The 13,475-nt window shown below is 37.7% G+C and overlaps 1 protein-coding gene across 2 annotated transcripts in view; it reads left to right on the forward strand.

Annotated features, from left to right (window-relative positions):
- The window catches only part of LOC128652606 (receptor-interacting serine/threonine-protein kinase 3), a 145,063-nt gene that overhangs the window by 109,261 nt on the left and 22,327 nt on the right, over window positions 1–13,475 (forward strand). The window contains exons 6-9 of one of the 2 annotated variants that reach the window (XR_008401296.1): window positions 9,645–9,745; window positions 11,496–11,541; window positions 11,626–11,690; window positions 13,207–13,341. Coding sequence is in view for 1 of the 2 variants with exons in the window: in XM_053705540.1 (XP_053561515.1) it covers window positions 9,645–9,745; window positions 11,496–11,541; window positions 11,626–11,690 (212 nt within the window). In the remaining variant the exon portion in view is untranslated. The remainder of the gene's footprint in view (window positions 1–9,644; window positions 9,746–11,495; window positions 11,542–11,625; window positions 11,691–13,206; window positions 13,342–13,475) is intronic. The other variant, XM_053705540.1, reaches the window with a different exon arrangement.

Genomic DNA, 13,475 nt, shown 5'->3' on the forward strand with positions numbered 1-13,475 from the left:
TTATAAGCCACGTCTTTGTGTCTTGGGATAATGACATTCCCAGCAGTTCGGATTTGGAGTAATTAAGAAGAAAACACAAGGCCTCTCTGTACTTGGCAAACTCTTCTAACAGAGCAGGGATAGATGTCTCTATATCAGTTATGGTAAGTAAAAGGTCGTCCGCGTACATTGCAAGTTTGTGTTCTGTGGTCCCTATCCGCAGTCCCTTAATGGAATCATTGGCCCTGATATTACTTGCCAATGCTTCGTCAGATATTGCAAAGAGTAGGGGCGATAATGGGCAACCTTGCCTAGTTCCATTTGTTATGTTGAATGTATCAGATAGGATGCTATTAACTTTGATTTGTGCATTTGGCGTGGAGTATATTGCGAAGACGGTTTTCAAAAACCTATCTCCGAATTTCATTTTAACCATAGTTTCCCTGAGGAACTGCCAATCCACCCTTTCAAATGCCTTTTCGGCGTCTGTGGACAACAAAGCAAAGGGTATCCCGCTCACTTCAGAAAAGGCTATCATTTGCGTCACTTTCAGGGTATTGTCTCACGCCTCCCTCCCCGGGACAAACCCTACCTGATCTGTGGAAATTAATGAGTGAAGAAAAACGATATCGGCCTATAGCTTTCAGACTTATCTGGTGGCTTCCCTGGTTTTGGCAGTACCGTAACATATGCTTTCAGCATACTGGAGGGCAATGATTCCAAGTCTGGTATGGTATCAAAAAGATTTTGTATGTGTGGTACAAGAATGGTGGAAAAGGCTTTGTAGTACTTGGCTCCCAGCCCGTCCGGGCCTGGGCTCTTACCATTAGGGAGGTCTTTAAGTGCTGCTTGTATTTCATCTGTTGTTAAAGGGGATTCTAAGTAGTCTTTTGCAACCTGCTCTATTGAAGGCAGTGATGTATGAGCGAGGTACTCCTGTGCCCTAAATGAGCTGGTGGCCTTCCCAGGAGGTGTGTCTACGGGGGTCGACTTAAGGCTATAGAGATTCTTGTAGTATAATCTAAAGGTTTCTGCTATTTTAAGGCTGGCTTTGAAGATATTACCTTTGTTATCTTTGATAGCAAATACGTGTGCTTTCAATTGTTTACGCCTAATAGCGCAAGCCAACAGTCTACCGGCCCTGTCGCCTCCTATATAAAACTTTTTTTTTTTTTTTTTGTTTAAATATTTTTATTGAGGCAAGTAAAACATTAGTAAAACATTTACATTATGAATGGCAACAGTACAAAAACAGTAATTCAAGACTTTGATTACATACAAATTTGAAAGAGGCAATCTACAGACCTGTATGTTCACATTCATTTCACTTAGCTTGTGGAAAGGGGTCTGTAGATCATGTAATTGTGTCTTCCGTTAGGGTATAGCAAAGTCACTGGTCTAGTTGATGGTCTCTGGGCTGCTGTGGCGGAATCATTTCGGCTCTTTCTGAGTGGGATAAAGTGTCTGGGGTAGGTGTGGCAATTTCCAGTGTGGAGCAAAAATGTTCAAGATCATCCCTTGTTCTGTAGAAAGCTGTCTTGTCTCCCTTGGAGGCAACAATACAAGTAGGGAAACCCCACCTGTACGGGATCTTTTTGTCCTGTAGAATGACTGTGAGGAATTTTAATTCTCTTCTCTTTTGCAGCGTAGTCGGACTGAGGTCCGAGAAGACTTGTGGGGCAATGCCGGCATGCTGTACTGGGTATTTATTCCTGCTATCTCTCAGGATTTCCTCCTTGTCTCTGTAATTAAGAAGCCTAAGAATTACGTCTTTTGGCGGTGCCTTGGCTGATGGTTTCGGGCGGAGGGCCCTGTGATTACCTTGAATACTTCTTGCAAGTAGCCCTACAATGCAGCAGGGCCAATCAACTCCAGAATGCCCCTGATGCGCAAGTTATTTCTTCTGCTGCGGTTGTCTAAGTCCTCTACGCGATCTAGCAGGTTATGGGCCATGTCTGCACCATACTGAGCTTGTGAGGTAGTGACTTTGACTTTTTCTTGCAGAGAGTCTTGTGTTTTTTCTTTATTAGTAACTCTCTGTGTAAGGTCTGTGACGTCTCTGTGTAACTCACTAAATAGGCTTTTAACTTCTGTCATGATGGCCTTTATATCATCTTTTGATGAGAGCATTTTGAGATCATCTTTTGTGACATATTGTGGTGGGGGTAGAGAAGGGGAAGGTATTTGCGTGCTTTCTGCAAGTTTGTGCTCCTGTAGTGAAGTGCATTCCTCAAATGTAGGCTCAATACCTTAAGATTAGAATCTGTTGGCGCTCTACAAATAACCGATAATAATAATAAGATAGTGACTCATATTCCTGGTTTTTGTGCCTTTATCTGGTAAATTGCCTTTTTTCTGAGCCATATTTTGTGTGGTCATATGCTTATTAAAAAATGTGCATAAATCTGTTACATCAAGGACCCCCCTCTCTGTTTTTGCAGCATTTTGTTTCTTTGGTCAGATAGAAGATCTGTTTGTAGACTGCAGGCTTTACTTTTCCTTCAGCCTTATGTGCTTGGCCTATGTTGGTCTGTAAATACTGTAAATACAATGGTAATGTTTTTTTTTTTTTAACAGTAGTGCAGCATTTCTATATAAGGTTTGCCCGTTTAAAACTGTCAAAGGAGAGGGAGGACACCCCTGTGGCGTTTATATTCTCCATGTTATGTTTAACATGCCATGTGGTGGAATATTCCCCCAGTCTCAGTGACTCACCATTTGGCAGCTGCTGTTTCTTTGCACCACTATTCTCTGAAGTAGGATGACTCTCCTGTAAAGCTGGAAATTGGGGAGACCTAGTCCCCCTCGTTCCCTTGGGAGGTAAAGTGTTTTCCTACTCACTCGTGGCTTTATTCCCTTCCATACATATTCTTCTACCAGGGACTGCAGTAAGGGGAGGTATGAGTGTGGGAGAGGTATTGGTATAGTCTGAAAGAGATACAAAACCCTTGGAAGAACATTCATTTTGACCATGTTTATTCTTCTTAATAATAATAAGATAGTGACTCATATTCCTGGTTTTTGTGCCTTTTATCTGGTAAATTGCCTTTTCTTTCATGTAATTAGCAAGAGTCCATGAGCTAGTGACGTATGGGATATACATTCCTACCAGGAGGGGCAAAGTTTCCCAAACCTCAAAATGCCTATAAATACACCCCTCGCCACACCCACAAATCATAAGCTATGGTTGGGCACTTTTATATAAAGTTCTAAATATATGTGTTTAAACATTTATTTGCCTTGATTCAGGATGTTCAACGTTCCTTATTTTCAGACAGTCAGTTTCATATTTGGGATAATGCATATGAATAATTCAATTTTTTCTTACCTTAAAATTTGACTTTTTTTCCTGTGGGCTGTTAGGCTCGCGGGGGCTGAAAATGCTTAATTTTATTGCGTCATTCTTGGCGCGGACTTTCTTGGTGCAAAAATGTTCTTGTCATTTCCGGCATCATACGTGTCGCCGGAAGTTGCGTAATTTGTTTGACGTTTTTGCACCAAAAAATGTCGGCGTTACCGGATGTGGCGCCAAAAGCATTTAGGCGCCAAATAATGTGGGCGGCTTTTTTGGCGCTAAAAAATTAGAGCGTCATTGTTGTCTCCACAATATTTAAGTCTCATTATTTATTGCTTCTGGTTGCTAGAAGCTTGTTCATTGGCATGTTTTCCCATTCCTGAAACTGTCATTTAAGGAATTTGATCAATTTTGCTTTATATGTTGTTTTTTCTATTACATATTGCAAGATGTCTCAGATTGACTCTGAATCAGAAGCCACTTCTGGAAAAACGCTTGACTGAGTTTCAGTTCTACCAAAGCTAAGTTCATTTATTTTAAATGTTATAAATGTTTATCTTTAGCTATGGTTTGTAATAAGTTATTATGTTATACTTTTACATGCGGAATCCATTAGTATTTATGCTTTATATATTTCCTTTCTTACAAGAAATATTTAGAAGATTTATAAGAAATATTTTTCTGATTCTATTTTAAAGGCTTTGTCTGACTTCGTGCCTTCTAATAAAATTTTTAGGTCTTTTTTCACTTCTTTTTTAACTATTGAAGTTTCAAATGACCAACAACATACTGATTTATCCTTCTCTGATGATGTTTTTTTCTCTTTCAGAAATTTTCTTCATCAGATATTGACACTAACAAATCTACTTTTTTATTTTTCTATTATTAAAGTACATTTGTTCTTTGTTGAAAAGGTGTTGATTATTTTGGATATTAAGGTAACTAGTTCTTTAAGACTAGCTGACATTATTTCTGCCTATTTATTTCGTCTGTGTTTTCAGAGGTTTTCTTTCCAATTCCCCATACTAGGGAATGGAATAGGCTGAGAATTTTCTTTTCAAAGGTTTTAAACTATTTTCTTTGCCAGCAGTTAAACTCAATTTGGAGGGTTCTCCAATTTATTGGGGCTATCTCTAATTCTACTAATTATGCTATTGTTTCTATAGCAAAATAGTATTTATTTTCCTTTAGATAGTTGTATCTTATTTATGGAAAATTATTTAGTTTCAGGTACTTTTCTTGGTCCTGTGATTTATTTGGATATTGCAATTGCTTCATTTTCTCTGTTTACTTTAAGATCAAGTATCAGATTATGATTTATTTTATCATTGTTAAAGGGACAACATTTACTAGACTAGGTGCTGTTGCATTTGTCTTGTTGTTTTGCATTTATTGATTATGCAAGTCCACTGTTTTGGCTGGTCCTTTAAACTGGTCTATCATGCTAATAATTTCATTTGTGTCTTCATTTTATTGAATATTTTCGCAAATGAGGGTTAATCTATGTCTTTAGCTTTTTTAGCTAGAAGAATTTTGTGATTTTTAAAAAAAAAATCAAAAAAAAAAATCCATATTTCTTTTGTTCTAAGATAATCAATTATTTGTTTTATAATTGGATTCAATTCTTAACTGTTACTCTGGGCTTCAAGATTGAGTTCTAAGACTAAAACTTTAAGCTTATACTGGTTTGGTTGTTCTTATTAAGGAACGAATTCCTGAGTTCTTTCCCAAGTAACATGTCTATAATTGGAGTTCGAAATCAGCTCCCTAATATTGCGATGTACATGCCGTATTCCAGCTTGGCTGGTAAGGGGCCAGGTTAAGGCTTCTTTGAAATTTATTTTGTCCAAATTTCTTTGATTTTATTCCAGTAAGGCTAACACTTTCTTTAACTGTGTTTCTGTCCTATATATTTTGGGTACTGTTGAAGCATGGCTGGGCACCCATGGGGTTCAAGCGCTGCTCAGACCTGGAATCTTCTGGGGTATTTCTTCCAGTTCCTTTTGAGGAACCGGGTTTTGGAGTTTTATTCAAACTATTTTGTCTTTTTATGGTCATTGATAGCATTATTTGTTTTCATTAGATACAATAAATGTATATTTTCATTTTTCTGTTTTCATTCAGATTATTTTCTGAGGATGCGGAATCTCATATGATTTACTTACTCTTCAGGACATAGTTAGAGGATCTTTTTTTTTCAAAAGCTCTTGATTCCTCACACAAGGGTCACCTTTTTTAGGTTTCCAGATAGTTTGTGTCACTGTCCTTGTCTCTATCAGACAAGGGATAATTTTATTGGGTTCCGTCTATCAGTTCCTTTAGTCTCTATTATTTCCTTCAGTTGCTATATATGCATAGAAGTTTTAGGTCTTATGGCTACAGCATTGGATTCAATTCCCTTTGCTCATTTTCACTAGAAAGAACCTTTCCAGTCTTTTATAAGTGTTGTTTCTTCAAGAACATGGTTGGAGGATCAATTTACCAAAAAGTTCGTTTGATTCCTCAGACAAGGGTAACCTTTTTAGGTTTCCTGATAGATTCAGTGTCCTTGATTCTGTCTCTGACGGACAAGAGGCGTCTGAAATTGGTTTCAGCTTGTCGAAACCTTCAGTCTCAATCTTTCCCTTCGATAGCCTTATGCATGGAAATTCTAGGTCTTATGACTGCTGCATTGGACGCGATCCCCTTTGCTCGTTTTCACATGCGACCTCTTCAGCTCTGTATGCTGAACCGGTGGTGCAGGGATTATACAAAGATATCTCAATTAATATCTTTAAAACCGATTGTTCGACACTCTCTGACGTGGTGGACAGACCACCATCGTTTAGTTCAGGGGGCTTCTTTTGTTCTTCCAACCTAGACTGTGATCTCAACAGATGCAAGTCTGACAGGTTGGGGAGCTGTATGGGGGTTTCTGACAGCACAAGGGGTTTGGGAATCTCATGAGGCGAGATTACCAATCAACATTTTGGAACTCCGTGCAATTTTCAGAGCTCTTCAGTCGTGGCCTCTTCTAAAGAGAGAGTCGTTCATTTGTTTCCAGACAGACAATGTCACAACCGTGGCATATGTCAATCTTCAAGGAGGAACTCACAGTCCTCTGACTATGAAAGAAGTCTCTCGAATACTTGTATGCGTGGAATCCAGCTCCTGTCTAATTTCTGCGGTTCATATCCCAGGTATAGACAATTGGGAAGCGGATTATCTCAGTTGCCAAACGCTACATCCGGGCGAATGGTTTCTTCACCCAGAGGTATTTCTTCAGATTGTTCAAATATGGGGACTTCCAGAAATAGATCTGATGGCTTCTCATCTAAACAAGAAGCTTCCCAGGTATCTGTCCAGATCCAGGGATCCTCAGGCGGAAGCAGTGGATGCATTGTCACTTCCTTGGAAGTATCATCCTGCTTATATCTTTCCACCTCTAGTTCTTTTTCCAAGATTCTAAAGGAGCGTTCGTTTTTTCTGCTGGTGGCTCCAGCATGGCCTCTCAGGTTTTGGTATGCGGATCTTGTCCGGATGGCCACTTGCCAACCGTGGACTCTTCCGTTAAGACCAGACCTTCTATCGCAAGGTCCTTTTTTCCATCAGGTTTCTCAAATCCTTAAATTTGAAGGTATGGAGATTGAACGCTTGATTCTCAGTCATAGAGGTTTCTCTGACTCTGTGATTAATACTATGTTACAGGCTCGTAAAACTGTATCTAGGAAGATATATTATCGAGTCTGGAAGATTTACATTTCTTGGTGTTTTTCTCATCATTTTTTCTTGGCATTCTTTTAGAATTCCTAGAATTTTACAGTTTCTTCAGGATGGTTTGGATAAGGTTTGTCTGCAAGTTCCTTGAAAGGTCAAATCTCTGCTCTTTCTGTTCTTTTTCACAGAAAGATTGCTAGTCTTCCTGATATTCATTGTTTTGTACAAGCTTTGGCTCGTATAAAACCTGTTATTAAGTCAATTTCTCCTCCTTGGAGTTTGAATTTGGTTCTGGGGGCTCTTCAAGCTCCTTCGTTTGAACCTATGCATTCGCTGGACATTAAATTACTTTCTTGGAAAGTTTTGTTTCTTTTGGCCATCTCTTCTGCTAGAAGAGTTTCTGAATTATCTGCTCTTTCTTGTGAGTCTCCTTTTCTGATTTTTCATCAGGCTAAGGCGGTGTTGCAAACTTCTTTTAAATTTTTACCTAAGGTTGTGAATGCTAACAACATTAGTAGAGAAATTGTGGTTCCTTCATTGTGTCCTAATCCTCAGAATTCTAAGGAAAAGTCGTTGCATTCTTTGGATGTAGTTAGAGCTTTGAAATATTATGTTGAAACTACTAAGGATTTCCGAAAGACTTCTAGTCTATTTGTTATCTTTTCCGGTTCTAGGAAAGGTCAGAAGGCTTCTGCCATTTCTTTGGCATCTTGGTTAAAATCTTTGTTTCATCATGCCTATGTCGAGTCGGGTAAAACTCCGCCTCAAAGGATTACAGCTCATTCTACTAGGTCAGTTTCTACTTCCTGGGCGTATAGGAATGAAGCTTCAGTTGATCAGATTTGCAAAGCAGCCACTTGGTCTTCTTTGCATACTTTTACTAAATTCTACCATTTTGATGTGTTTTCTTCTTCTGAAGCAGTTTTTGGTAGAAAAGTACTTCAGGCAGCTGTTTGAGTTTGATTCTTCTGCTTATAATTTCAGTTTTTTTCATTATAAGATTTAAACTTTATTTTGGGTGTGGATTTTTTTCAGCGGAATTGGCTGTCTTTATTTTATCCCTCCCTCTCTAGTGACTCTTGCGTGGAAGATCCACATCTTGGGTAGTCATTATCCCATACGTCACTAGCTCATGGACTCTTGCTAATTACATGAAAGAAAACATAATTTATGTAAGAACTTACCTGATAAATTCATTTCTTTCATATTAGCAAGAGTCCATGAGGCCCACCCTTTTTTGTGGTGGTTATGATTTTTTTGTATAAAGCACAATTATTCCAATTCCTTATTTTTTATGCTTTCGCACTTTTTTCTTATCACCCCACTTCTTGGCTATACGTTAAACTGATTTGTGGGTGTGGTGAGGGGTGTATAGGCATTTTGAGGTTTGGGAAACTTTGCCCCTCCTGGTAGGAATGTATATCCCATACGTCACTAGCTCATGGACTCTTGCTAATATGAAAGAAATGAATTTATCAGGTAAGTTCTTACATAAATTATGTTTTTTCTGAGCCATATTTTGTGTGGTCATATGCTTATTAAAAAATGTGCATAAATATGTTACATCAAGGACCCCCCTCTCTGTTTTTGCAGCACTTTGTTTCTTTGGTCAGATAGAAGATCTGTTTGTAGACTGCAGGCTTTACTTTTCCTTCAGCCTTATGTGTTTGGCCTATGTTGGTCTGTAAATACTGTAAATACAATGGTAATGTTTTTTTTTTTTTTTTTTGTAAACAGTACTGCAGCATTTCTATATAAGGTTTGCCCGTTTAAAACTGTCAAAGGAGAGGGAGGACACCCCTGTGGCGTTTATATTCTCCATGTTATGTTTAACATGCCATGTGGTGGAATATTCCCCCAGTCTCAGTGACTCACCATTTGGCAGCTGCTGTTTCTTTGCACCCGTTATTCAGGCTTGGTCTGGCTTGTTCGGCAGGTTCCCCTCTTTTCTCCCTGGACAGGGACAGTTTATATGTTAAGCCTGCCACACTGGGTAAAGCATGCAGAGCGGGTGGTTATGGCCTATGTGGACGGATCTTCCGTAGGTGGTGGATCACAGGACCGGAAGCACTGTTTAGCCGTTTCTGTTGATTGCTGGTGTCCCCTCAGTAACCGGGATCAATGTAGACTCATAGGTTGCCTTTTTTATACTTTTATGTGCTTTTGGGCCCTCTTTTAGCTCCGGAGCTCTAAGCTGCAGCGGCCATTCCTTAGCACGGCCAAGCTCCGCCCCCCAGAATGATTATATATTTTAATGACTTCATTTTTTTTTTTTAAATAAGACCTGTGGGTTTCTTTTCCGATGCTACAATATATATAATTTTCATCAGGATTCCCAAAAATTATCCGTGTCCTTCATTTTTGACCTGGCTCCTAGATTTTGGACGTATTTATCAAGCACTGATCTGATGACAAATTTTCTCTGTCTGCATATCCTCTCAAAAGAGGCTTGGTTATATGTAAATAAATAGTTAGGAAAGATAAAGAATAACGCGTTGAACAAACCAGGTTTCCTAAAAAGAGCTTTCTGCCTACTTCAAGATGAAACGTGGCAGTATACACCGTTAACATGCATGAAGTTTGAAAGATTTATCAATAAGTATATTTTTTTAGTGTATCTTAAAGTATTATACTTCTACAGCACAAAAATGTTAACTGCATATTTTTCTTACAGAATGTATACAGCAGACTGAGGTTATGAATAAAGCATATGAGGCAGAGACTGAAAGCGCTGTGCAAGAAGTTAAACATTTTCTCAAAAATTATTCTTATGAGGTATGTGTATATGTCTAATAGCTGTTCTTTTTTGTCCTCCAAAACCCATTTCAAACGTCTCTTGATAGTTGCCAGTATCAACAATTGTCTCTGGTCTTATTTCTCTGTCTTAATTTGGATCCATGATGCCAAATGAGAATGACTACTCCTAGCCATTCAGAAACATTTGTTCATTATAACTTACACAGCAGATTGTTCTATTGCAAATCCGTACAGTTTTCCACAGAAAACCTCAGCTGTCATTGTTTTTGCTGGTGCAGGGGTTTATGGGTAGGGATGTGCAAATCAGTTTCTCAATGATCCTGTGCTGAATAATTATACAACATGTCTGCTTAATTTATCCTTGTTCAGAATGCATAAGGATAATCTAAAACTGGTATTGCGACTTTCTCTAGAAGTCAAGTTTATTTGTTTTGTGAAAAAAAAATGTAATATGTAAGGGTACTTATCAGTTCACAGTTTGTGCCATATTTTTTAGATGGGTTTGAGGTCTTACCAAAGTAAAAAAAAAAGCACAACTACAATTCGATAAATAAACCACATATTTGCTGCGCTGCTTAGAAAATTTACCAAATTGTTGATTTGTATGTTGGTGTCTGACTGAAGACCCCTGTATCATGCTGTGGCAAGGTTCCCTTTCTTGTTACTTAGCCATGAGTCTATCCCTATATTGCATGAAAAGGTTACCAGACCTTGAGGCTGTCTAGGTGTGTATACAATAGTTACATGATGGTAAACTCTCCCCTTTATAAATCAGATCCAGAATGTTGGTGATATTTTAGATGTTTAATATATCAGTTGAAATGAAGATGTTCTATAACTTACTTTTTAATGTAGATTCAAATAACCCACGCTCCGCCTCCCACTTCAAAAGTGACATTTTTCTGTGAGCTAACGGTTTGAATTGTTGTCCAATCAGAACTCTCGCCATTTGGCAGTTTTGTTGTAGCTATAGTGCTGATTGGAGAACAATTCAAACAGTTGGCTCACAAAAATTTTGATTTTGATGTGGGCAACCGAGCGCAGGTTATTTGAATTTGAAATCTAAATTAAAAAGTAAGTTGTAGCGCAACTTGATTACAGCTGATGAATGAAACTCCATCTAAAATATAACGAACATTCCGGATCTGATTTTAAAAAGGGGAGAGTTTACCATCACTTTAAAGGGACATTAAACACTTTGAGATGGTAATATAAAATGATAAATTGTATATAATAAAACAACTCTGCAATATACTTTCATTATTTATTTTGTCCTCTTTGCCTGTAATTCCATTCTGACATTGTGAGCTTTTCAGTTCCTGTTAGAAATGGAAGTGCAGAATACTGTTAAATCCAGCACAACCATTGGCTGCACACTCTAGTGACCTATTTATAACTGACCCTAATTGGCCACAGCAGAGAAGGTAACACAAGTTACAACATGGCAGCTCCCAGTGTTTTATAGACACTAAAACTTTACACTTATTTTGTCACTTTTTAAACTAATGAAACTTTCATGGACTAATCTTTTCTATGAATGCATCATTCTATCTAGCATGTATTAAGTGTTTAATGTTCCTTTAAAGCCCAGCACTGTGAGATAAAGGAGGTAAAACTGGAAACAGGTTAAACTGTATAACCATCTTTTAGCTTCATCAACACAAAACGTAGTGTACAATGTCCCTTTAATGTGAAACTCACATATTTCACGGTAGGAATATTACTTTAGCAGTGTGTACTGTGCCTGATCTCATACTTCTTTTTGCAGCAAAAGGAAGTTGAACCAGACAGCGCCTCCGAGTCCATTGTGACAAGTTAGTGCACTAATTCCATGTCTTATTTCTCTTTTAAATTAGCTTGTGGTGCATTTGTGAAGTTTATTTCCTTTCTGTCTGCAGGTGAATCTTTTCATATCAGCATTTTTAATGATTCTCACACACAAGCACAAGGAGAGGACCAACAGGTATGGTCACCATCCCTTAATGCTTCAATGTTAGTTGTCACAATATTATCTAATGCTGTATAACTAAGTTCCACAGCTTTGTACACATCAAATTATAACCAGCTCTCTTCAGCACAAGTCCAGCACCATCAGTGGCTCAGTTTTAAAGGGACAGTCTACTCTAATTGTTTTTATTGTTTAAAACGATAGATAATGCCTTTACTACCCATTCTTCAGCTTTGCACAACCAACATTGTTATTTTAATATACTTTATAACCTTTTAAAGCTCTAATTTTCGGTCTGTTTCTAAGCCCTTGAAGGCCGCCTTTATCTCATTTTAAAGCTTTTCACAGCAAGACACTGCTCGTTCATGTGTGCTACTGTATATAGATGCCATTGTGCTCACTCCCATGTAGTTATTCAGCACTGATTGGCTAAAATGCAGGTCTGTAAATAGCACTGAGATAAGGAGGCAGTCTGCAGAGGCTTAGCTACAAGGTAATTACAGAGGAAAAAGTATATTAATATAACCATGTTGGTTATGCAAAACTGAGGGATGGGTAATAAAGGGATTATCTTTTTACAAAAATACAAATTTTGGAGTAGACTGTCCCTTAAAGCTTCCTGTTCTAAACCAGAGATATCATCCTACCTTAGTGACAAGCTACAGGTCTTTAAAATGTAAAAAAACTGTAGCTTGGTTATACCTATATCTAAATTTGGTCTATCCAACTGCAATTAGAATAGTCTTTGTCAAAATAAAAAGTCTGTTAAATGGCACATAACAATTAGCAGGAGGACCATCTGGCTTATCAGTTTCACAAGCAAAGCTTAAAGGGATATGAAACCCACATCTGAATCATTAAAGAAAAAAATATCCTTTTAATAAGTATCTTTGCTGCTCCTTTTAAAAGCTATTAATTTTGTCTATCTTCTTCATCTGAGAGCCTTTCTTAAGTATATCTTAACTTTTCTGTGACAGATTATTTTCATAAATTACCTATGAATCTTATACTTTTTGGCCTTAAAGGGACATTAAACACCCTGTATTTGTATAAAAATTGTGCATTGTCTCACACTCCTTAAAGATGCCAAAAAGCAAAATCTGAAACCTAGGTTTTCCAAATGCTGCAATTTGCCTATACCAGTTGTTTGATTTGCTGCATTTACAAATAACAGAATTTGCTTTTTGGCTTCTCTGGGGAGTTTGGGACAAGCACAATGTCACACAGAATTGTTTTAATGTCCGTTTAAAGCATTACCTTTCGTTATAATATGTGTTACATTACCTTTTGTTATAATATGTGTTCTCTCTGAACATTTTTATTACTGCTTAGTTTTTAAATCCTTTAATATGCTTAAAAGTTTTCTCTTATTTAACCCCTCGTCTTTCACACTTGCTCTTTCAAGGAAAACACATAAAGGCCTTTTTTTTTAAATTGCCATTTTAGTATGCTATCTAGTCTTCTTAACTGTATAAATGAGGTTTAACTAGTTATCTGTAAAGCTGCATTGTTGATTCTCTTCTTTCTGCAGATAATACCTTTTCCAGAATAACCACCACATATCCTACTGCCTTTTCTTGCTGCTCTGCTTTCCTAACTTGAAATCAGCTGAAATAATCACTCCAGTGGTGACTTTTTCTGCTATCTCTATACTGTCTGTGTTGAGGTACAGTAGATTCTGTAAATAACCATTCAATATTTACTCAGTTGGGGGTCCTTATGTGGTGTTGGGTATCATGGGTATTGCAGTGCCTGATTTAATGCACAAGAATATTTATTAAAAAAATCTTGATTTGTTTT

The sequence above is a fragment of the Bombina bombina genome, chromosome 1 (assembly GCF_027579735.1).
Source record: "Bombina bombina isolate aBomBom1 chromosome 1, aBomBom1.pri, whole genome shotgun sequence".
Taxonomy (NCBI): Eukaryota; Metazoa; Chordata; class Amphibia; order Anura; family Bombinatoridae; genus Bombina; species Bombina bombina.